At 36.2% G+C, this 27581-nt stretch overlaps 1 protein-coding gene across 1 annotated transcript in view; it reads right to left on the bottom strand.

Moving 5' to 3' along the window:
- LOC139717024 (uncharacterized) overlaps positions 1–27581 on the bottom strand; it is a 325336-nt gene that overhangs the window by 71555 nt on the left and 226200 nt on the right. Inside the window, exon 14 of the mRNA XM_071628540.1 lies at positions 26358–26497. Within this exon, the coding sequence (XP_071484641.1) occupies positions 26358–26497 (140 nt within the window). The remainder of the gene's footprint in view (positions 1–26357; positions 26498–27581) is intronic.

Raw genomic sequence — 27581 nt, 5'->3', positions numbered from 1 at the left:
ACCTACAATCAAATCAGTTACTACCATTGACATTCAGTGGTATTTCACTTTCTCTGGATGACAGCCTGACAAGAAAAAAACAACAACAACAAGAACAAGAACAAGAACAAGAACAACAATAACTGCAACAAGAAGAAGCAAACAAACAAACAGAAAAAACATACATGTACCACAGCAAAGAAAATATGTTTCCCCCAGCACAGATGTATTAGGAGATGAAAATCATGGTAAATACAGTTGCTTCCTCATATTTGCTGCTCAATGACAAACAAAGGTAGTTATTTCTCTTTCACCTTTGGCACAGAGATCAAAGCCCATAAACCATGGACAATCATTAAATTATCATACTACTGTGGCTTCACAACATAAGTATTCACTTATGTTCAAAATTACCTTCACAAGTAAACAATAAATGATTGGAACTGCACTTTAACCCTAGGAATGCTTTGGGAGCTAGAGAGAAACACACAGAGAAAGAGCAGTCTTATTATACTGAAGTGAATGTAAAAACCATACACACACATTTAAGTTGTACCTGTACATGTACAGTTCATTAAGGTCCCATTACAGGTAGCATGGATACATTATACCACACAGAATGAGGACAATGGCACAGATCCGGGTATGATCTCTAGAAACTGTACATCAGCATGAGTGGTGTTTCCTGATAATTCCCTGCATAACGTGCAAATACCGGAATAATGCTTGAAACTTACACAACATGGAAATCAAAGACGTGTATCATACCCTGGGAGATCTTCCACTTTCCTGATCACATACTTCCAACGGAGCCTATCAGGTACTGTACTGCCTACTATTCCCTGTGTCATGTGTGTTGTAAGATGTAAACTTGGGATTGCGCAACACAGGATCGAGGGAGGTTGGATAGGCCTACAACATATCTACCACTTTAATACCACATTAAAAAAATAATTAAAAAAATATTAGCTCATATGGACTTGCCTATTTGACTGACTTTAAGTGAAAATGTCACCATAAACTATAGCCTGTCTCCATGCCAGCATGTCATACATGCATTTTGCGTAATGAAGAGTTACAATTTAGAGGAGTAATTAGGACAACGCATAAGGCATAATGAGCTAGCCCAGCTAGACGTATGACATAACAACTATAATGCCTCGTAGCGTACTCTGATAAATAGTCTAGCTAAAAATGCTGTAACTCACCATTCATGTACTGAATATCCGTGTTCTCCCAGCTTCACTTGTGTTTACAACCCGTGCATAAAAATCCCGTCAGTGACAATGGCAATGCCCAGCAGTACTATGAATGGCAGCTGTTTTGGTCTTCTGGGCAAACAGTTTGTGTCCGCCAGACCCTCAGCACGAGCACAGCCGGCTTCTGCGGACTGACTGCCTGACAACTAGGCGGCTCATCCACCACATTCAATGGGGGAACGGAGAGCAGCACTTGTGTGGACCGGTGGTTACCACTTCACCTCTTGGCACTGACTGTCCCAGTCAACTCACGCAGCTAGCAGAGTATACCCTGCTACGTTTGTAGTTCTGATCCTCTACCTCCCTTTGAGCAACCGCTCTTTTTTTCCCTCAATCCCTAACCCTCACTCTGGGCAATTATAAGCCAAGCCAGTGTTGTGTTCAGTCAACTGAATAACTTGAATTGAAGAGAGAAAATAGGGGAGAGAGACAAGAAGAAGAAAAAAACCCTACTTGCATTCATTCTGGTTGCTACAGCCTTACCATACAAAAAGATATATAGTCTGAGACTAATGTTTACTCACACACTGAAACAGCACAGTACAGTCAGTAACACGCAGCCCCACCTTCTCATGGGAAAAGAATAACAGCCTTTACTATCAGGCACTAGGAAGTGTACATAATGTTTAGACCTTGGTTTGTGGAGTTCAGATACACGTACATGTATAATATAGGGTTTGAGATATAATGGGCCTTGTGTTGCATAAAGTGCTCTCCCTCTCTCTCTCTTTCTCTCTCTCTCTCTTTCTCTCATATAAACTGTGTTTCATAGCTCACTTCAGTCAGGGTGGTACTCCAAGTTTTGATTGCATTTGATTACACATCATCTACTTAATAACTACCTTTGGGAGGACAAGGGTCAGAATACTAAGCAATAGGGGGAAGCCCCATGCATGAGATTTGTTCATAGAACAGCAGCAAAATATGGATACATTTGTCTATGAAATCAAAACTTGCTCAATTGACAGGGCAAGGGTCTTGCAACAATTATACACTGCCCGGTTTTGGGGGCAAGCAAAAGGACGAGAAGTCAGAACTGGAAAGGATTTCCGCCCCAATACATGCTACAGTGTACACGGATGTATCCCGCCTAAATATACTATAGGATATCGTACAACAGAGATCAAGCTGCAAAGCTTGGTGTACTAATTCACTTTTCTACTGTATGTACTGTGATGTCTGTGCCTGTAGACTACCAGTGTATTTATTTATCACTTTCCCACTTGAGCATCCCCAAGCGGATATGGAATAGTCCAAACACAGGAGGAAACATTTGATTAGAGGGGTTTACACCACTGGAGGTGTACTTTTCCTGAGTGGAGGGACAGGTTTGGATTTTTTTCTCCCATCTATATTCCTTACTAACCAATACCATTTCTTACTTGTGCATGTCTTGTTAAATCTGTCTACATCATGATTCGGTAAACCAGACTGTCATCAGTAAAACCTTTTATATTGATATGCATATTACCAGAGTTTTGATGACACAAAAATTGCTGACTACAGATGTAACTATCTGTTATTTTAATACATAACTGGCTTCTACTTCTGTTACAATACTAAGAAAAAAAGTTCCTCACTAAAGAAGTATGGAAGGTTGAAACCTCGAACAATGATGCACGTTTTCCTCAGTCAGTCTCATTGTAGGCCTAATAGACCACTTCTGCAACACATCATCACTTTCTCGGGCAGAGTTGATGGTAGGATTGCCCATGTGTAATAGAAAACGCATTGCCACATTCTCTGAAAAGAGTGACAATTGGCAATGCAAAACAGAGAATGACACCTGTCTGACTGAAATGTAAGGGCCTCTTGTATACAAATCAATACTCAACAGTATTTTATTAGCAAAGACAACTGATATCTGCAATCTGAATAACACATCAAATCAACAAATCATACAAACCAGCCGAATGCAGGGTACTGACAGAGTTTTGAAATAACTCTCCTCAGTTTCAGCAAAAGGAAAGACCAAAACCTATAGGGCGATGACCTTGAATCAACACATACCAGGACTTGGGAAGGGAGCATTACCAGCTGATTCCGCTCATCAATGACTCAAAACCAGGATCCACTTCCAGGAGACAGCCACCCACATCTGCCAAATAAGGAATTTCCCCCCTTTGACCCCAATACTCCTCCACCGAACTTCCCCTGACAATCCGACAATCGAAAATAGGGGCGCAGGAAAGATAAAGCTCACAGGAGAAATCCAAACTCCAAAATTTTGTCTGTCAGTTCCTGGGGGTCAGGAAAGGAAGACCCAATGGCATCATTGGATGACACACCAGAGTTGACATCAACAGCTTCCTCACTTGGCATCAAACAGCCCCACCCGAACCCCCCTTTTTCTGGAAAAGGGGATGTACCTCTTCTATGCACACCCACTATTAAGGGCACCCACTATTGTCTGCAGGTGCTCATGTTGTTCTATGAATGATTTGCTGAGCAGGTATGCCACTCACTTATCATATAGATAGCTGGAATCAGAGTAATTCACATGAACAAAGAAAAGTTGTGTCATTATCAAAATTGTAGCATATCAATGAAAGTTGCTAGGCCACTAAGCCAAAGACACCTGGAGCATAAATGAATAAAAATATAAATGAATGAATAAATAAATAAACAAATAAATAAATCACCTGAGCATGATTTTTCTTTTTTGTTTTTCAATTTAGGGAGATTTTGCAATAAGAACACTCATAAAAAAAAAAAACTCTCAAATGTTAAGCAGATGCTTAGAGAAGTTTTCAAAGGTTTGTGACAATGCAACTTTGACCCATGATGGTGTGTCACTGTCAAGAATTTGCTTTTTTTTTTCAAAATATGAGAACAGACATCATTTTTTTATTGGCTGCTTCATCGATTTCATGCTTATCTTGAATTTAAAAAGAAAATCACTGCAGATGGGCCACTTCTAACCTTTTGTTTTTCAGAACTTTGCATTTATTTGCAGCAAAATGCCTAATTCCAACATCTTGACATTATCGCGAGGCTTTCTTTTTAAAAAAACAATTTCATTACCAACAAAAGTGAGTTATATAAGTAACTGTACCCTCAACAAGTCAATCAAAAATGTTTAGTACGTACAGTACATAATCTGTTGTTTCATTACTGTTACATTACTTTGTCTATCTTAGTCAGTAAAGGCATTTTAGGGGCTATCCAAGTTGCTTACTACAGCGGGTCGTCATCATGCAGTGTGTCGGTCTGCTCTTTTTAACTCTGCTCCCTGTTACCATATCACAACGACCGGCTCCAACCCCCCCCCCCCCCCCCCCCCCACCCCCAAAGGACGGGATTTTCTCCGACTGACAGATAAAAGGGACTTTGCTGAGACCAAACTAGATCCGCATGGCGACGGCTTTCGTCACGGCAGGTCAGAAGGTGAGAGCGCCGAGAAGAAAGACTCACTTCTCACTCCCTTCACATCATGGAGCAAAGAAAAAAAAAAGAACTTAAACAATCCTTTTGTTTTTCTATTTTTCAAGCTTTTGAGCTGTAAAAATGTCTCATCTTGCAACTTGTAATCTGTCATGTAAGAAATTATGTTCCATATTAATGCATTTAGAAACATCAGTACAAAGCGCTATATAAGTGCTAATCACTATCATTATTATTATCATTATTATTATTATTATTATTATTATTATTATTATTATTACTACTATTATTACTATTGTTATTATTATTATCATTATTTTGATTATTATTATCATTATTATTTAAGCAATATATTCCAGTGGAAGTAATGCCAAAAAAAAAATGAGAAGTTGTAAATACATGTTTATCATGCTACCAAGAGTAAATTGAATGATGAGGGAAAACTTGTTGAAATTTTAGTAAACATGTGTCCCTCAAATATGAATATATCTGTTCCCAGCTAGACTACAACAAATGAGATATGCCCTGTTTCTGCCTCTAGCTATACTAATTATCCCCAGCCAAATTAGCTTATCCTTATCTGTGTCTGACATCTATTACAAGTTATCATTTTTTTTTCAACCTGAACATCTTCAATTCCACTTCAGATATCCCCTTTGAGATCAAGTCCATTTTTTTATGGTCTTACACAGAAGTGAGGGACGAAATATTGAAATCTTTTCTCTTTTTTTCTTAGATTGATTCAAAGTTTTTTTAATCAAACAACAGTTACTTATCTTTCATATCAACTAGTAGAGTATGATATAAATTGGTCGAAGAAAAAAATACACTCAGTGTCTGACATAGCTTTGGTTATTTTGTATGTATCATCAGAATTTCTCTCAAACCTACAAGAAATTAAAGTTTTGTGAAAATAAGCAAAGTAAGCCTATGAATTGAAATTGATAACATAAGAATGTCAAAAGAGTAAAAATTGATACTTCCATACCATTTAAAAAAGGGGAGGTAGAAAGAAAGAGAAACAAAAACTTACTGTGCAATCCAAGGTGTGGGACTGATTAAAGTCTGAGTGTTTATGGGGGTACTGTTGGGAATAAGCAATCATCAACAGCTCAAATATCACAGCAGATTTCCGTAGTGCTTTCCGAAAGGAAATACAAGCATTTTCCTCCACTGAAAGAACTACTGCGACTTACCAGGTAGCTGCTGGTGTTAGTCTACAAAGTTCAGACTCCATTAAAAGACAAGTTCACCTTCATAGACATGTGGATTGAGTGAATGCAGCAATATTGATAGAACACATCAGCAAGAGTTTGAGGAAAATTGGACAATCCGTTTAAAAGTTATGAATTTTTGAAGTTTCTGCTTAGTCACTGCTGTATGAGTAGACTACTACAGCTTGTGATGTCACATGTGTACAACTATACAGAGAAAATATAGGGAAAATTCAAGATATTTTCACTTTTCTCGCATAATAAAAGAACACTTGACTTCCCTCTTTCAGAAGGCAAGGGGAATGATATTACCCTTAACATATGTCAGTGACGAGTCAAGGACATGTGGACTTTTTTCAAAAAGTAACACTTTGTGAAATTCTCTTTTTATTTTCCTTATAATGTTGTACGCATATGACATCATACACTCTCGTAGTCTTCTCATCCAGCAGTGACTGTGCAGATACTTCAAAAATTCATAACTTTTGAACGGATTATCCCATTTTCCCCAAACTTTCACTGATGTGTTCTACAAATATTGCTGCATTCACTCAATCCACATTATATGAAGGTGGACTTGTCCTTTAACCATTGTGTATGGAAAAGGTGTGATTGGTATTTTGTCATCTTTGACGATATTCACCCCAGCTGTCATCTTGTTTTATTGTCATTATTTTTCTTTTGCAAGAACATGATATTTGCATCTAAGTGAGGAAGCACATATGGGTATTTTGCACAGCAGGGTGTTTATGATAGCGGGCAGGCATTACATTCCTATAGTCTAACTTTGTCGAATTCAAACTGTTCAGACAAGACATACCCACTAAGGAATACTTCAGTGGAAAGCACTTCCAGACTATGACCAGTATTATGATTTCAGACATGAATTCAGAATTGTGGGCTCTATACCTCTAAATGCGTTTATAAATGCCTTATTCTTTTCGTCATTTTGTAGGACTATGACTATGGTCATGCTTTAAATTTTACTATTTTTCTCTAGGAGAAGCATATATCTTGATTAGCTTCATTCCTGCACTCTAGCTGATACATGTATTCTTTGTGTCTCACAGGCGAAACACATAACATCTCATCTTCCCAGATAGAGGGCTAGTCGGTGACAGTGGATTATCACCTGTCAGCCACAGTTATGTAATTGATGGGGGAGTTGAACCACCGACCTTCCAGTCAGGGGTCCATCATCCCAACCACTAGGCCTACAGTATATGGAGGTCAATCCTTGCAGATATGACGCACAAGTCAAAGGTCAGTCACATGTTGCTGCCCTGCTTTGAAGGTTGAAGACGTGATTGAGGCCATGGATGACTGATTACCCAAGATCACAGCACATTAATGGCCATCCACCTTCACAGAATGGATAAACCCTGATAATGACGGCCATGCCAAACCACATGACTTACTAGCACTGTCCTCATCATGATAACTTTGTAGGCTTTACCCTTGCCTTGGCACAGAAACAATTTAGTATCATAATTGTAACTAGTTGTGTGTATACACTGTAGGCTACTCACACATATTTCTTTTCTCTCTAATCTTTGCTTTTATGATATGATAATCTTGAGGTCAAATCTGGACATAACAGGTCTTGTCCTGGAAGATTATGATGGTCAAGCCTTGAATCAGACCACAAACTGACCACTGTCCAATGTTTTCCTCATGATTGTCATTGGATACACTGAAGAGAGCATGAAAAGGGCAAATGACCCTCCAAAGAAAGACGAGTTATTTTTAACAATAACAATGGAGAACATGAGCGAGGAAAGAGACTTCAAAGTCAGATTAGCATTCTGTGGTTGAGGGCATGTTGGTTAATCATGGATAAGAGAGAGCAAAGAGCTGGCAGCATGCATCCTAATAATAGTCGTCTCTGTCATGTGCGTATGCCACTAGAGTCATGGTCCATATTGCATTCATGTTATGTTCTACATCATTTTGCTGAAGACCCAACAAAGCTTGTTGTTTAGCATGTCAACATGAAGGAAATTTGCCAAGGAAGCCCACATACATAGATGTAAAACAAACATTGCAAAAACAATAATATGAATTTCAATCAACACAAGATCTTATATCAAGCACTAAAAATTCTGAATGTTGTCATTGCATTTCTATGAAAAAGAAAACTGTCAGAGTAAGTGTTTGTATTGTTCAGCTTCTTAAAGGACAAGTTCACCTTCATAAACATAAGGATTGAGAAAATGTAGCAATATTAGTAGAACACATCATTGAAAGTTTGAGGAAAATCAGACAATCCGTTCAAAAGTTATGAATTTTTGAAGTTTTTGTGCAGTACCCGCTGGATGAGAAGACTATACTGCAGTGTATGAATAACTTAGATGTCACATGCGTACAACAATATAAGGAAAACATAAAGAGAATTTCACAAAATTCCATCTTTTGAAAAAAGTACACATTCCCCTGACTTGTTACCGACAAATGTTATGGGTAATATTATTCCCCCTGCCTTTAGAAAGAGGCAAGTCAAGTGCTCTTTTATTATGCGAAAAAAGTGAAAATATGTTGAATTTTCTTTTACATTTTCTTTATACTGTTGTACGCATATGACTCACAAGCTGTAGTAGTCTCCTCATCCAGCGGTTCCAACACAAAAATTTAAAAAATTCATAACTTCTGCATCGATTGTCCAATTTTCCTCAAACTTTCACTGATGTGTTCTACTAATATTGTTGCATTTTCTCAATCCTTATGTTTATGAAGGTGAACTTGTCCTTTAATAAGAAAATACCTGTGGACTTGTTTCAAGTAGACGGATCATCCGATACTTGGTATAGGGGACAAAAAAATGGTGAGGTCTGAATACTGAGACTATTTTAAAGACTGATCTGGTTACACCTGTACAGTCTCTTTTCATGATGTCTCATATTTTTAGCACATGACAGACAGGTTGTATCATATTATGTGTATTTACTTCTGGGAATACTCCCAAATGGATGTTTCATAAATTTGCCTCAAGTCAAGGCTGAAATATTTTCATATAAGATGATACTAGCAGGTGAGAAATGGCAATATTCATTGTAAAATAATAGTAAAGCCCAAAGCAAGACTTCTCTCTCTCTCTCTCTTTCTACTTATTTTTTTTTCTCATTGAAACTCATGCAAATATCTGTGGAGCTTGTGATATGGCTATATAGGCCTACTACTGTACGACTAATAAAGAGCCTTGGTAAAACTTGGAAACCCCCCCCCCCCCCGTGTAATGCTTTATCAAATATTAAAAAGGACTGTATTGAAAGTATTGTTTAACATATTATCTGGCTTTTGCTGGCAAAACAGCGCATGAATGCATTGTTCCCTTTCCTGAAGGATGCATTAGAACAGCCATATGTGAAAGGCATTGAACAATACTTCAATCTAGATTAGGGTTCATGCGTGGGTGCACAAAGGACTACTTTAACCCCTTGAGGACGGGCTGATTTTGCTACAACACGCATTTCCCATAGACACTTGCCCAAGTACACTCAGGACTCGTCCTCAAGAATCATACACATCTTGTCTTTGCTGCAAGGATAAATACTGCACATTTTATGTCAAGGGATGACTTGAAAGTTTACTTTGTCAGGCTAAATTTGCTCAAACTACTGTGAGAAAATTCATCATACAAGTGTATGACCCCATGCCTCATGTAGACCTCTGGAGACATAAAATGCTATTAAAAACGCCATTTATTTTGTTGACAAAGATAATAATAATATGGCCTCTTGCTTGACTATCCTTTCCTGATGACATAAATCAATCTATTTGCACATTACGCAAGTTCTGATTCAAAGTAGCTAGAGAGATCTTCTACAGACGTAAGGACATGCATGAAAGTGATACAATACACAATCATGATGTAGCAATACAAGTTTGCAAACTATAATATATTCATGAAAAGATTGCAAAAGTCCTTACCTTAAAAGAGTCTTTCAAAACTTGATAGAAGGCTATGGATGTATAGATGTGACAGTCCCAAGGGGGGTAAACTTAACACCAAAGAACTTGAACTGGGGGGCAATATCTTTACCCTGACAGAATCAATTGCACGAATGTCCTCAACTAGTCGGTGCCTAGCTCCCTTGCAGCACAGCCTGTCGCACACATGCGTACTGAGACATGACTCACGAGTGAACTAAAGCGGGGTGCCTCCCTCAAACCGCTGTTTCAAACTCTTCCAAAACATTGTCTCTCAGGGACAGACACAACAAGTAAAAAAAAAAAAAGAAAAGAAAAGAAAGGGCATGGCCTCTTTCTCTCCTTCTTTTAATTGTTTGAACCAGGAGGACAGAGGGGCTTTCCTGCGAGAGAGAGAAAAGAAAAGCCGCTGCGAAATCAATAGACTTAGAAGTGATGATCTTTGAAGGCCTGTCCCATTCAGATAGAGCACTGGGCCGTTCAGAGAAGAAATGACATCAGCCCTTCAATCAGTCTGGTTCAGAAGAAAACTCATTCAGAGCTCGTTCACAGGTGGCAGTAATTCTTAAGGCCAACTTCCCCTTGCCCCTTTCTATCCTATGATTATCTCACATCACCTCTCTCCTCCTCCACCTTTTGATCACTTTTTTCCCTCGTTTCTCAAAAATGGGTGAGTAGGTGTTTAAAGACTTCTAGAAAGAAGGCCTGCCATGTTCTTCGGAGAAGCTGACAACAAACATAAGTTATCCGGTCTATCATCAATTTCTGTCTTTAGCTTATTATGTCGGGAAGAACTTTAAGGTAGCATCCAAGAAATGGATCAATGAATACAGAAGAATAGATGAATTAAAAGATGGCTAGACAGATACATGAATAAGTAAATTATTCACAGTCATTAACAAGTGGTCCCAGAATGTTAATTTTCCATTTCTTAATGAGAAATCTAATATTCTGCAAAATTCACTAACAGACAAAAAATTATCTTTCACATTAAACTGGCTATCTAAAAGTGTGTTGCTGGTCAAATTATGTGAAGTTCCATTTAATCATGATTATTGGAGCAATCTTAACCAAAGTGATAAAAAAACCACACAAACAAACCAAAAAACAACTTAATGATGGTAAACACATATTCTAGAATGAAAAGAGTGTACAAAAAATATAGGGGTATGCAGTAGGAGAACAATCATTACTTTTGAAGTTTGGACAATAAAGCAGTATTGTAAGGAAAAATCCAAAGTATTGAAAGTTTGAGTTTCTGAGAAATATCCTTATTCAACCTCAACTGGGACACTGTCCTTGTGTGGGGTTTTGATCATGTGATGATGAAACACTCTGAAATGTTAGCAATCATTGTTCTAGTGACTCAAAGAAACAGACAAACAAGCAATCAACAGAAGAATACTTGGAATTTATCAACAACAACAACAAAAAATTCCCTCAGGGATGAAAACATTGCTACGCGACCTTTGACAGAGGTTCATTACACGTGGTTCCACATGGTTTTACGGCTTCCTAAAATGAGAAGCCAAAACAAAACAAAACAAAACTAAACAAAACAAAACAAAACAACGCATTTTTGTTTGTCTTTGTTCTCCCTAGTTTGCAGCTGTCTGGAGCCAAAGTAGTGACACTGGGGACACTCATATTTCTGAGGGGTCGTACCACATTCCGAAGTTATGAATTTATTGCATTGCTTTCCACAAGTATGCATAACACGATAAGGAAGTCAGATGATTCACAATTTATCAATTTTACCCTGTAAAAGGTAGGCAGATTTTTCTGAATTATCAAGGGTATATGAGTAATATATCGTATGGATATAACTGTCAGGCCTTAAGAAAGTACAATACAGAAATCATTCACAAAAATCATGCCAATCTTTATAACCTGGTTCAAGTTTCCTTAAAATTAGTAAAGAACCTGCAAAAACAACAACAACAAAATAACAGATACCTATATAAATTGCTCCATTCATTTCAGCGTATGGTAATACATCTACATATATTTATTTATGTGTTTATATGTATGGATTATGTACATTTGCAGAGGGAGACATAATTTGATTTGATTTGATTTTGTACGATTAAAGTTTGCCATGATATCATGGATATGAAATTGAAAGTGGTCATTTGAAGGAAGATTCAAACTTGTCCAGCCTAGTGGTGATATTTCATGGTCAGTTACTAATATAAACTTTTACACATGCTCTTCAACTAACTTCAGTTCCATTCAATTTACAACCATAGAAACTATCAAAAGGAAGAAGACATCTGGTATACGAGGTGTGAAATACAATAACATGAAAGTTAGAGTCACAAAGGCGTATTGAAATATACATTGATTGAAAGTAAATTTAGATGACTGCACATACAATAAAAGCTTGATTGATTCTGTAGCCATATCTCTCATACCAGATGATATCAATGCATCATTTCTTGGTTTCACAGCATTATGTGACATATTGCTTTGAATGAATACCGGCCACAACACTGTTTCCATTAATAATAGACTTTCAGAATCCTTTATGGCACAATGGATGCTGTGTGTAACCTTAACCCCTGAAACCTAGAGATGTATGAACAGAAAAAGCTGATGTCATGAACTCTATTTTGATGCATTGGTAAAATGTCTGCCGGCATCAAAATCATCCCTTTAAATGGGAAGTCTAGAGCAATTTAAAGTTAGTCTGTAAAGAAAGAGTAAGATTTTATAAGCAATCATCATTAAAAAATGATCAAAATAGGATAGACAGTAATGAATGTAAATTGTGAAGTTTTGCTAATTTTTTCAGAACAGTTCTTGAACAATCAATATTAATAATTTATGTAAATGAGTAAGTTAATGATGTCATTGTCTCAAAATCCAAAGGTGTGCTTCTAAAATCTGATTCTTTCTTTTCAGACTAACTTTAAACTGGTGAAAACTTTCCCTTTAAAGGATGGAATGGAAGAGCAAGTCAACACAAGAAAAGGAGAAAGATGGAGCCAGGCAGACAAACAGACAGACAGACAGACAGACAAACAGATTGTGACAGACAGAGTAATACATATAGACAGAAAGACAATGTTTGATATGAAATGACAGGGACAGACGGTACAGTTAAAGATATGGAGACATACATGACTAAAACAATCTGGCAAAATTCCCGCACATCTTTCCAACCGTATCAGCAACCATAGCTCAAGTTTTAGCGTCTGATGGGAACAAAAAGTACCCTAACATAGCGTGGGCTTGCACGGCGCATGATTCACAACCGCCACTGTTACCTCGATCCGATCCCAGAGTCGAACCAATTAGCCAAGTGGCACGAGCCCAGCTGACGTATGGCAAGTCGTGAGTCAAGTACACGTGGAGGTTTCCATTCCCAGAACACTGGGGCCAACTTCCTTCCCTGCTCCTTCAAACTTTGATACAGTTTACTCGGGCCGTTTTCACACCAGTCAAGAAATGTACATTTATGTAATTGCAATGCTGAATTACAATTATGATTACAATTACGATTTGAACTACCTTCCATACACACCACCTCCATCTGTTGAATTTTGTATATTGTTTACTTCACTCTGATCACTTGAGTTTTACGACAATGTATAATTATCATAAGGTTCTACAATTATAGTACACTCTTTTCATCATACATATATGCACCTTATTTTCTGTTATAAAAAAAACTGATGTCTATATATCCTCGCTGGGGCGACAAGACCTCGTATCGACAAAATGTCAAATGTTCAGGAGAGCCAAAAAAACATGGTGGCCAAAGCACTATAGTGAATGGGACAACCTTTCCTTTGACATGCCTTGGTGGCTTCATATTTGGAGTAAGACAGTTTGGATTTGGACAGGACATCACTTAAACCATAATTGCACCATTAATCCAAAAAAAGTCATTTTCACCAAAATTGCAGATACGAGGTCTTGTCACCCCAGCGATGATATGTTTTTGTCGAAAAATTAAATAAAAATTGAAATCAAATTGAAATTGAACCAGGAACGCTTCATGGATTCTGCGGTTCTTAAATTCAGAGCAAGGAGCAGAGGTGTGACTTCTTTCCGAGTTCCCATCTATCACTCTTGGGTGGTAAAATATTGTGCGCTTTGACTGCAGTGTGAGCACTCAAGGAGCACGTTTTTTCTGCGGAAGTGGTTGGAAGATTTTTTTCCGTAATTTTGGTGAATTGTGATTGAAAAACGCCTCTGGACAGTCTTTTGAATCACGATTGGACCAACGATTTAAATCACCCTCCGTGATTGCGGTTTGTATTCACACGACAAAAGTGCACAATTTGATTTATGATTCCATTGTTACGTCATTACAATCGTGTTTCAAATTATGCACTCTCAGTTCATGTGAAAACAGTCACAGTCTTGTCTAATGTCTTATCACATTGCTCAAACAAGATACATGTAGGGAATAGCAAACTTCCTTCCTCTGCATCAGGTAAATATTTCTATTTTTCCCCTCCATAATGTACTGGATTAAATCATGGGATACCTTCAATAAAATTCCAATATGAAAACATTTCTTCATAGTATGAGAGAATACCAGTACCTCAAGATTGAGTGATTTTGATTGTGGATAGACATCTAGTTGATCTACATGGCTTAAGGAAATCCTCATACATAGAATTAAACAACCGCTATATTGTAGAATGAGTATACTTGAGACACATCATAATTTCACTGTAAACTGACAAAAAAAAGTCATATATGTACAAACCAGATATGTACAAACCAGAAAATTGATAAATCTTGTAATCATGCAAAAAATTAGGCCTTTATATAATATGTGTGCAATTAAAAAAAAAAGTTTAATGTCTTAATATCGAAGCATCTACTGAACAACAATTTGGGGCGTTCCTATTGCCAAAAGCGTGTTACTATGGTATTTTGAATAGACCTGTTGTGTTTACATCTCTACCCTCTTGCATATCTAACTTTAAAGCTAATTTTCTCAAAAGTTAATTCCTTCAGAAACTAGTTTCCACACATTTTGCTTTTCTGTAGATATATGGAAATCAAGTAGAAAGCTTTAACATTACTGAAAATTTTAGATTCTGGAAAAAAAACAATAATAAGAAAACTAGAGATTGTAATTTGTCATCACTGACAAATTAAGGTGATCCGATTTTTTTTTTAATCAATGATTCGAGTCCTGATCGTAATAGGCATGACGATACAAGTTTCATCTGTGTTTAGAGACATTGGCCGTGTGAGGTTTGGATTCTCATTTAGAAAAGGGAGTCATATCTGCCATCTTTGGTACCAATTCTGTATACACTGAATAACGAAGATACAGCAACGAATACATATGACCTTTGACCCACCTTTACACTCCCAAGATGGCATCTGAGGAAAAAGTGGTTATTTTGTGAAATGATTCTTGCGACATCGTCTATATTCGTGTGCAAAATATGGCAAAGATAGGACAGGTATTCACCAAGATGCAAAATGCAAAGTCTTAGGTACAACATAAAATCTGGGAGAAATTCACCGAAGGGTAAGTGAGAGCTAGTGCTCGATAAAGAAAAGCATGTCGATTTTCACATTAAAAAAAAATCCCTCCCATAGAGATAACACGTCATAACGAAAATACAGAAAGAAGTACATATGACCTTTGACCTCACTTTGCACACCCAAGATGGCGTCTGAGCAAAAAGTGGTTATTTTGTAAAATGATCCTTGTTACATGGTCTTTGTGTGTGCAAAATATGGGAAAGATAGGACATGTATTCACCAAGATACAGGATGAAACATTTATGACCTTTGACCCTAATTTACATACCCAAGATGGTGTCTGATCAAGTAGTTGTTATTTTATGAAATAATGTACGTGACATGAACTAAACATGTGCAAAATATGGGATTGATAGCCATTGTTGTTGTTCATCTATTGCACAGAAAGTAGTAGAAAGAAAGAAAAATAAAGAAAAAAATATGTTATTTTATAGAAATTTGAAGGAGAAGCATAAAAAAATCAGAAAAAGATAAAGTTAGGAAGGGAGATTAAGACTAACTAAAGAAAAAGAAGAAAAAAAGTGTTTAAAAAAATGAAAAAAAAATATTGGCAGGGGTGAGCCTCGAACCAGGGACCTTAGGATTACGAGTCGGATGCGCTATGCAATGACCTATTTCATGCTCCATAGGCCCTGTGTATTAAGCAAAATGACGCTGCATCGAAGCCACGTGCCATTTTCAACCAAGTTTTTCGACGTGATGCCGACGTCGTATGAAAAAATGAAGGGCACACTTACGATAGCCCAAAGTCTCAGCTACAACATACTACAATCTGGGAAAAATTCACCGAAGCAAAAGTGAGCTAGTGCTCGAAAAAGAGAGTCATGTCAATTTTCACTGCCAGAAAAACTGCTCTCCCATAGAGATAACACGTAAACTGGTCAAATTCTACAAGGATACATTCAATCCATTTTTACGAGGCGATGACGTCATCCAATCAAAATGTTGTTGTTACATTAATGAAAGAACATTTCATAAGCTACAACATACTGAAATATGGGAGAAAATTGGCAGAGGATAAGTGAGATACGCTCGAGTAAACTTGTAATTTGATGACGTCATTTTGAAAATTTACTTTTTTTACTTTATTAAGAAATTTGATATCTTTTAATCATTTTGTCAGCATTGCCTACCCATGAAATGACATGTACAACTCATCAGCTTTCAATATATGTAAAGAAAATGGGGGGTCACCGTCCATCCTGACGAGTAAAATCGGATTTAAAATTGGCAGTTTTTTGGCATAGTTGCACTGTATATCGCCATTGACGCGCGCGCGGAATTTCAACTTTGACGGCCCCGTATGACGTCATATTGAGTCGGATTGACTTGAAACGTGGTATAAATATTCCTTGACATTTCAGACATGCGATCAAAGTGAAAAAACTGGAAATTTCAATTGCATATGAGCTGTGCGTGCGTATATGCGCGCGCGCGTACGCGTCCGTCCGATTTTTTCAATTTTTCAAAAAATGCTCCAAATGGTCTGAAACGTGTGCAAAAAAATTTTGAGCTCGATTGGAGCATACAAATATTTCAACGCGCGCGTACGCGCACGTTTTAAGAGAAAATATGAATTTTGAGAACATGAGTAGAATGCGCATAACTTTAAATATATGTGACGTAAATTTCATTGAAAAATTCTATTTCATTAATGAGATATGATTGAGAATGTGTTTTCATATAATGACGTCATAGTGACGTCACGGTCGACTGATCACAATGATACATTAGATTTGCCGTCTTTGGGACATGATGCATACATGATATAATTTTGAAATTGACAGGCAGCGGACTTTCTGAGCTAACCTCTGCACAACTTTTGAGGAGAAATAAAGAAGAAGAAGAAAAACAAAGAATCCGTACAGATACAGAAGGTGATCCGAGAGGATACTCGGATCACCTAATAAAACACAAAGAAAACAGAAAATGGCAGCACACAGATATGTCAAACTTGACTTGACTTTGACGACAAGACCTTTAAGTTTGGATAGCAATGAACCACATCCCTACCACCTGGTGCTTGTAGTGCCAACCCCATAGGGGTGTACATATTACATGTCTCTAGGTGGATAGCCAACGGCTTATTAAACATCTGACCCCTTGGGCATTCATTTGAAGATGTCAATCTGCAAGGCATATAATTTACTGCAAATTCCAGTTCTTGCTCCACTGTTCAGTGCAGATTAAACTTAACACCATCCTTTTTTCCCTATATGAATATTGCTGTTCTTGTTAATATAGTTACAGTATTGCTGTTGCTGTTTCTATCATTGTTTGTGTTTATCAAAGTGCATTTGAAATACTTGTAATTCAATGAAAATTGATAAATTGAGCTATGTTTTGTAAGTTCTTTGAGATTAGATGAAGAGTATCAAACTGGATATCAATCAATTGCATAAATTTCAAACAAAAATTTTGATGATGCATCATTATCTGCTGGAACAAGTATTATTCTACATAGGTGAAACCATAAAACACTTTGTCTGCACTTTCCATTGTTTATCTATTACGTTAAAATCTTGCAAATTTTTACAAAGGGTCTGAAAATCAGCCTACAACACTGATCCACAGTTCTTTTTTTCTCTCTCTTTTTTTTTCTTTTTTTTTTAAAGTGGCAAACTGATTTATGGATTGTTGAAGTTGTGTTTTTACCCCAGAGTGAGAAGAAAAGTTTTTAGTGTTGCCATATCTGTCAGCATGCCATGACTACTATCACTCATCAGTGGCATGCTTGGGCTGTGTCCCCAACCAGGTTATCTCATTAGGGGATGATCTATGCTGAAATAGTCATCAGATTTCTTTTTTTTTTCTTTCTTTTAGGGAGGGGGGGGGGGGAGCTAGGGTGTTGGGTTGGGGGAAACTCTTAAAAAGAGAATGTTCACAGAGCTGACGATTAGGATGAATATGACAGCAGTTTGTAAACAAAGAAAAAAATATGACAGCTTTAAAAACCATGGTAAACAATGAACACATAAGAAAGAAAGCTGATGGCTCACAAAATATACCCCCTCCCCCAATAAAATGAGGTGTGAATAATGTATCAAAAGAACACAGTTTCTCTCATAAACTTTGTCTTGTGTCCACTAAGATAAAGAACTTTAATGTCTTTCAAACTCACAAAAAACAATAGAACATGAAAGGAAAAGTAACTTTGCATTTAACCGACAGTTTACAGGAACCAATCATGCCATAAATTACATCTGTACGGAAATGCCTTTTGTATGAGGTAATCAGTGAGGTAATGGGTGTTTGTGCCAAGTCATTATTAATGGGCAAGTGGTAAGACTGAAAAACGATGATGATACTAGTACACCTACCAGCTTTTCATTTTCAAGTGTTCAAAGTTTGTGTGTTCAATTTGCAACCCTGAAAATTAGATTCCTTTCATAAGCTGCTATATTGTAGAGGTAGGCAATGCAGACCTTTCATCAGAATGATAAAACTGAAAGTTGTTATGATGGAGGGGGAAAAATACTACAGATTTTCAGTGAACATATTCAGACCCCCCCCCCCCCCATTCCAACCATTACTCTTGTTACAAAGTGGGAGGGTATTCTTCAAGAGTGACATGGGGTTAGTTTTTCATTTCTTTTCTGATACCATAAAGAATTCATACATGTTGGAAGACAATATTCTTCAACCATGCAAAATGTTGTGATGTTTGCAAAAGGGGTATGGACTTTTGAAGTGCCTAAAATCACCTTCATGAGAAACATTAGGACAGACTTAACCACGTAATCACTTCAGAGATTTTCGCAGAATGTCAACCACTACCGGTGCACTCAGTGGTGGAAGCAGTACTTCTCGCAATATTTTGCATGAGTTCAAACAAAATGTGGTTTAATTACGTGAAGATTAAACTGTGCATGAGAAGTGTGATAAAGAGGTGATATGAACTGGGCAAGAGAAAAGTACCCCCCCCCCCCCCACTACCTTATTAACTCTAGAGACACCTTCAGTGCCAAGAAAAGAAGTGAAATGCGATTACAACATTTCTGTCTTCCCTCATCTTCAATGAGGTCATGTGACTAATAAAGAGACTAAAACTGTCCCCTTCCCAGACACATTACATAATCTCTTTACCTCAGCTGAGCTGACTGAAAAGAGAGATTAGTCTCATGGATGTAGAATCTATAATCTCTACAAGCAGAACTCTAGACTGGCAACAGCCAAGGTAACTCTACAAAGTGTTACACCATTTCAATCTACTAATTTTTTTGTCATATTCATGATTTGCACTTTGCACTGCTCATGAAGAATAAAGATAATGCGGATATACTATACTCAATACAAGCAAGTACAATGTACTTTATAATCATCACTTTCACTTTTATCATCAATCCATGGTATCATTATCAAGATACAAGATGGTTATTGCAGATGTTGCAAAGCAATCTGTTACACTGACATTTCTCATACCATTCAGATATTGCATATTGAATATTTTGTGTGTGTGTAAAATTGTATTAAAAACAATGCTTATCATTAATCCACTGCAGTAATCATTTCAAATTCATTATACTGATTATTTCTTCCATTTTCATCTCTGGATTTCTGCCACAGATAGAAACATCTCATTGTATGCATCTGTTTTGTGCAAAACAATTATGAATATACAGCATACTTGCCATCTATTCATCTTTTGTACAACCACAATGTAAGAATTCATCACATGAAATGCCCTTTGACCACTGATTTGCCGAACAATCCAGCCAATCTTGGAGATGACACCAAAATAATCTTTCAGACATTGGAAATGAAACGAAATCTATACCACTGCACCAGTTTTTCAGGGTCTTTAAACAAGAACGGAACAAAAACAAAAACAAATGAAGTGTGCATGATTGGACATCTCTACTGGTCATTAGCAGTGGCCAGTAGCCAAGTGACTGACCACTGGTTTGAAAAGTAGAACAGAGGGCATGACTTTCTCTGTCCTTTCCGACCAATTCGCTCTATGACGTCTGGCTGAAATCCAATGTTGGAGCGGACATTGATTCACCAAGGTGTGTGTGTGACCCTCTATTAAAAGAGTGTGTGACCCTCTATTAAAAGAGAGTAATGAAACAACTAGCACTTTCACAGTGTTTAAAGACAGCATGTTTCTGCATGAATATGTCAGTGCGTTTATTTTATCCCTGGTGCTGCAAACACCGATTTGGTTTAACTGCCATAAATTTGATTTTTTTTTTTGAAAGATAATAAAAAATATGCACGGGAATTTTAGTCCAGTACGACGACCCTTGTCCAATGACTTTAAGCCCACCAAGTTTCTCTAAGTTCATTAACCGTATTAAGTTGTATACTGTTAGCTCCTTTGGTTTCGTAATAGCTCACAATAATTTCAGTACTTCACACAAGGCTATTTACTGCTAAATTCCATTTTTTTTGTACCTCTCCAGAGCTGAGATTTTTATACCAGCTGGATTTTTTTTTTTAAATTTTGGTCAATACACCAATGTCACTGCTCCTGTCATCTTCTTGCTCAATCACTCTGGGTTCAATGAGACTCGTATGTATCGGGATTCTCTTCGCAATCACTTTGGTTTTTTTTTTCTCGTAAATATATAAAAAGTGATTATTTAGATAATATTTGCTGTATATAATTACCCATTTTGGTACCCCTGGCAGACTGCCAAATACTGTTGTAGGTTTTTCTTTTACCCATTAATTCTTCCCGCATATTCCAGACATTGTATATTTTTCTAGTTCTGTATACGGTGACTCTAGTTTCAAGTAAATAATTTAGACGCTTCACTCTTTATCACATACACTCTAGATGAATGCACACGCACGCACGCTCAGCGCACATGCACACACAGACACCTGCACTTGCACTCAAACCTCTTCCCACAACCCTTCAATTTCTACTCATACCCCCACACCGACAATGATCCCTCATGGTATGATCTTTGATGATCAAAGTTTGAATGACTCCGAAAGTACTTATTACACAACTGCCGAGTTTAATGCACTCATAAAACAAAATAAATTTCAATCATTTTTGGATTTGTTTAGTCTTCTTCACATCAATGCCAGAAGTTTAAATAAGAATTTTGATTCCATAGAATCATTTCTTTCCTCTTTACAAAATTTTCAATTTAGTATAATTGGCATATCAGAAACTTGGCTTAATACAAATTCACCACCAATGTTTAATTTAGAGCATTATCGAATGTATCGTTCTGATCGTTACTTAGGCAAGGGAGGTGGGGTTGCTTTCTACATTAGAAATAACATTGATATAAAAGTCAGGCATGACTTACATATCGAGGGTACGGAAGATATTTTTGTTGAAATTGTGAACAGTAAAGCAAAAAATATAATAATAGGTAATATATACAGGTCCCCAAGAAATAACATTGATTGTTTTCTAGAAAGTTTTGATCAAATTCTGAGTATTATTTCTCAGGAAAAGAAAGACACTTTTATAATGGGAGATTTTAATATTGATCTTTTAAATAATTCTGATAATCATACAATGCAGTTGCTAAGTTTATTAGCAACTTTCTCATTTCAACCACATATCAACAACCCAACAAGAATTTCTAGTACATCAAAAACTCTTATTGATAATATATTTTCAAATGTAATAAACACAGAATTTACAAATGGTATATTTTATTATGATATATCCGATCATTTACCTGTTTTTACCATCAACAATAGTTCTTTGAAAATAAAACAGTATTTTGAAAATAAAAAATCTCAAATGTATTATAAGGAAACAGAAAGTAATATAAATTCTTTGATATTTGATTTAGCGCAGGAAGAATGGGACGATGTATTTGATGAAAGCAATGCTGATACTGCTTATGAAAAATTTATCAGCAGATTATTGTATTATTATCAGAGAAATATTCCTTTGGTTAAACGGAAACCTTTAAAGAAAAATAGACAACCCTGGATTACCAAAGGTATTATGCGGTCTATATCAACCCGTAATAAGTTATATAAGCAAGCAATAAAGAATCAAAGAAATAACTCATTTATGAAATACCGGAAATATAGAAATCAATTAACATCAGTAATAAGATTGTCCCGAAAATTGTATTATTCAACTAATATAGAAAAAAATAAGGATAATCTTTTTTCATTGTGGAAAACTGTCAATGCTCTTATGGGAAAGACGGTAAAAGAAACTACCAACTCTATCATCATTGACAATGAGGAAATTACTGATTTTACCACAATTGCCAATTCATTTAATGATTATTTTATAAATATTGGTCCTAGTTTAGCATCTAATATGAATTCATGTAATACACATTTTACTGATTATTTACCCAATCCTTGTGAAAATTCATTATTTCTCACGCCTACCAATGACCATGAAATAATCAATATTGTTCAGAATCTGAAAACAACTAAATCGAGTGGGCATGATGGTCTTAGTGTTCATTTATTGAAACAAATAATCTTTTACATTGCAAGCCCTCTAACTCACGTATTTAATATGTCTCTTTCAACAGGCATTTTTCCGAACTCATTCAAACTTGCAAAAGTTATTCCCATTCATAAAAAAGATGACTTTAAATTAATGAGTAATTATAGACCAATTTCATTATTACCAAGTATATCCAAAGTTCTTGAAAAAATTGTGTATAAAAGGTTATATCAGTTTTTACAAACCAATAATTTATTGATACCCAATCAATTTGGATTTAGAAGTGGATATTCTACTGACTATGCAATCGCTCACATGTATGATAAAATGATTGAAGCTTTTGCTGATAAAAAGCATGTTATAGGTATATACATGGATTTGTCGAAAGCATTCGACACCATCGACCATGAAGTATTGATACATAAACTTAATACGTATGGTATACGAGGTCACGCTCTGCTCTGGTTTATAAATTATTTGCAAAACCGTCAACAGTATGTTAGTTTTCAGTCTTATGAATCACACAAACTTGATATTAAATGTGGGGTACCTCAAGGCTCCATTTTAGGGCCTCTGTTGTTTAACATTTATATAAATGATATTATAGGTTCTTCTCCATCTTTGAATTTTATACTTTTTGCTGATGATACATCCATTATTACATCAGATTATGATATAGGGACACTTGTTAATCGTTTGAACACTGAATTATTGAATATATTGAATTGGTTTAAATCAAACAAGTTATCTTTGAATGTTAATAAGACAAATTTCGTTTATTTTAGAAAACCCTACTCACAGGATCTTAATGTCAACATATCAATTGATGGGTTTTCTCTTTGCGAGAAACAGGTTATTAGATTTTTAGGCATTACAATCGATTCTCATTTAACATGGAACGAACATATATCCTGTTTACAAAGGACCCTATCAAGAAATATTGGTGTACTCTGGAAGTTGAAAGATCTTTTATCAGAACGATCCCTGATTATTTTATATAATTCTTTAATTTTGCCTCATATATTGTATTCAAATATTGTATGGGGAAATTGTAGTATTACTAAACTGAATTCATTGTATTTACTCCAAAAGCGTGCTATTCGTATTATTACTAATTCCACATATTTATCTCATACAGATCCTTTATTTCATCGTTTGCATACTTTGAAGCTTCAGGACATCCACATTTTACAAACAGGTATATTTATGTACAAGTATGCAACAAATCAACTTCCCTCTTTATTTCATAATATTTTTCACTTAAATTCGAATATACACACATATCCAACTCGCCGTTCGACAGATTTTCACCTTGTAAACCCCAAAACTGTTTTAGCTCAGAAATCAATTAGACATTACGGTCCCGATGTCTGGAATAACCTACCTGATCAATTAAAGCAGTGTACTTCACTGTTTTCCTTTAAAGCTCATTTAAAAAAGTATTTATTATTGAAATATGTCTCCAGTTAGTAGTTTTTGATCAATGTACTTTTTCTTCTTTTTTTTCTGAATTCTCAGTAAGCCCTGATCCATGCAAAGTGTTTTTTTTTCATTCCCTCCCGTTCCTTTCCTTTCTTTGATAATGATATTGCATACATTCATTAAAGCGTATACCTTACCCCCAAAATAGGCATGCTACAGCCTTTATTCTCTCTTGCACTGTCACCTGCACACACGACGCACTGTCACTCGCACACACCTACACTCTTATTGTCTACTATACCATGCAGCAGTCAATGGTGCTGCGTGCTGTTTTTTTTTTCTTGTTCTAAAGCGCCAAGTCACTATTTTTCTTTTCTGTTTTTTTTCTGTAGCAAAATGTGTTTTGTGTATTAAGATTAAGAGTTTTATGAGTACATATATAATTGGTGTTGTATTACATTGGTATCACATATTCAGATAGGGCCTCATCCACGTCAAGCTCTGCTTATGATGACGGTCCCCTGTATTGATTTCTCCTTTGTTATTAGATACAGTAAGCCTTAATATGTTATTTTGATTCATAATTATGCCACTTCAGACTGAATGTTGTTACGCAAATGATTTTTTTTTTTGTATTGATTTGTATGTATCTGTATCATTTTGTTTTCATTTGCAATTGTATTTGGAGAAAGAAAATGCAGAAATAAACCAAACAAACAAACAAAGGGGGGTTTCAGCACTGTAATATCTCCAAACAGTGAATCACAGGGTTCAGTTCAAATTGAAATTGACACTGGAGAATTCTATTGCATGATTGTTCTCTTTCAACCTCCCCCCTCTCTCTCACAAGCTTTTCTATTTGTTGTCGTTCATATTGCCATCACTATTTTTGTCTTATTGAATGTTCTCTTTCTCAAACCCCTCCCCCCAGCTATCTCATCTGTTGTTGTTGGTACTGTAATCATTACTTTTGTCTTCCTCTGCTTTAATTCATTTCACTTTATTGACCATTTACTATTTCTCTACCCCTTTCTCTATATCTCAAGCTTTTCCATTTGTTGTTATTGCTATCATGACTTTTGCCTTATTTTGTTTTATCCTATATTTTTGTTTTTGTTTTCTTACTCAGCATTTTCCTTTTCTTTCTCTTTCATATGCCTTTTACAATTTACAACTTAAAAAAATTATATGTTGTTATGCTGCCTCTTGCAACTATGACTGTAATATTCCAATTGGCTACATTCTCCAACTCAAGATCATGTATACAAAACAAATGAAATTTATCTATAACCCTGGACACATATAATATTGATAGTAATGAAAAATGCCTCCGGCACCCTTCGGGCGGAGGCATAAAAATGCTAGGCATGAGACGCATTTAATAGCCATTTGCTAAGCATCACTGTTCACAGAAATCTGCAAACACTCATAAGCAGACAAACTTTTTGGGGATCATTTTACTTTTGTGTGGTAAAAGCAGTTTGCACAAGAGTTTCTCCCTCACCATATCATGTTATCACACATGATACAGACAGTGGCATTCACAATGCAATGGAGAAATTGCTGAAAATTGATATAATACAATTATTTCTTTATTGGAAAGCACAAAAGTGTAAGAGATTGGAAAACACAATAGGGAAATTACACTGATAAAAATGTTTCCAACTATGTTCCTGCCTGTAAATCATCAGCAGAGAATAAATAACTAGATAATAAAATGAATAAATAAATAAGCAAATAAATAAATAAACAAATAAATTGACAATAAAAAAAACTTCATGTACTTCAGCTCTTTGTATATTTACCTCCCTATCACACAGTAAGCACATCAATACATAAGACTGTTGTGTGCCAGATTGCTGGACTCATACAGTAGGTGTAGAGCGCCATCTCTTGTTAGAAACAGTTCAATAATTATGGTTCCCTGTTTCCATAGCAATCTATAGCATTTGAGAAGTTTGATATTTTCCATTTTCCACTGGCTCAGAAAAGTTCAAGAATTTTCAGCAATCAATCTTAACCCTGCTATTCAAAACACACATTGAAAGAAGTACCACAATTCATGCAAGGATGTCACAATACACACAACATAAAAAGCATGGAAAATATTCAAAATGAAAAGAACAAAACTCACAAACGCATAAGCACACAAACATGTGGGAACACCATCAGACAAACTTATACACACACACACACAAGAAAGAAAAAAACTTCAACATACACACTAATTCAATCAGTAAACAAACAAACAGCTGGACTTACCTGTCCCGCTTCTCTGCTCCATTTCTCTGCGCGTGCTTCTTCTTGATGATGGCGACGTGTTCTTCCGTAACAGGTGAGACGCGCGCTCGCACTTCTGGCTCCGACCCCGAGCTGGATTCATCTTCCGTAATTTGGTCCGCCTTTGGAGTGACAGAAATTATATTGGATGGTTATCACAGATTAAGACAATAGATAAGCAAAAAGAAAACAAACATACAAAGTAAACTCTGAGATATCCTCTAGGTGAAAAACAAAGAAACTCTTGTGATACACCATTAAAATGACTTTTTCTTTTGTGTTTTCTTTTGCTCATTCTTCTTGAATCCAGTAGCCTTAATTCTGTTTTGGCTGCATGTATTTTCTTTCTTCTATTTGTATTTTTTTAAGACACCATATCTGTTGTTAAGCAACCAGTCCTGAATATATATAGCTGTTTTAAATCATCACCTCTCTAAAACTTTTGCTACATAATTTTTTTTTGTTTTCAGTGATCTTTTTATTAATTCCATTTCCTTTGAGAATATAACAATTCAAAAAAAATTACACACATTCTACATAATATCTGTCATAAATCATGTAGATATTCCTACAGTTATGAGACATAATCCATAGTCCATAAAACAAGAATAATCATTCAATTCATTTTAAGGCAGATATCAAACAGAAGAGAGGAAATAGAATGAATTATCCGATCATTCCTTTTTAACTACAAAACAAACAAGCAGAATTCATATATGCATTTGTGAGCAATTTAGCCAAACACTAAAAAAACAGGAAATGAAATTTCTATTATATCAAAAGAACGATGACAACAACAACAACATAAACCACCCTCATTCCCACCTTTCCACCATACCCAACCCTCAACTACTCATAACTTTAAACTTTAAAACCCCCTCCCCCCAAAAAAAACGTCCTTCTCATCTCTAAACCACCTCCCCACCCTCTACACTACATCCACCTCCTTACCCGAGACAGACACACTCCCTCTCATCCACCTCTCATCTCATCCACCTTTCATCCACCCACCCATTTACACACCCACCCTGCACACCCATCCGCTTAAACACACACACACACACACACACACACACATCAACTTAAACACACTTCCACACCCCCTGCACACACATTCACTCACCACAACACACAGTTATTTCTGCTCGCATTCAGAACATAATAATTATGCTAATTATGCTTAGGATATATGCTGCATACACACAA

This window comes from Diadema antillarum, unplaced genomic scaffold, assembly GCF_040938485.1.
Source record: "Diadema antillarum isolate AM-2024a unplaced genomic scaffold, OU_Dant_1.0 scf00000071, whole genome shotgun sequence".
Classification (NCBI taxonomy): Eukaryota; Metazoa; Echinodermata; class Echinoidea; order Diadematoida; family Diadematidae; genus Diadema; species Diadema antillarum.
The sequence above is the reverse complement of the archived record's forward strand: the minus strand, read 5'-3'. Positions and strand labels throughout refer to the sequence as shown.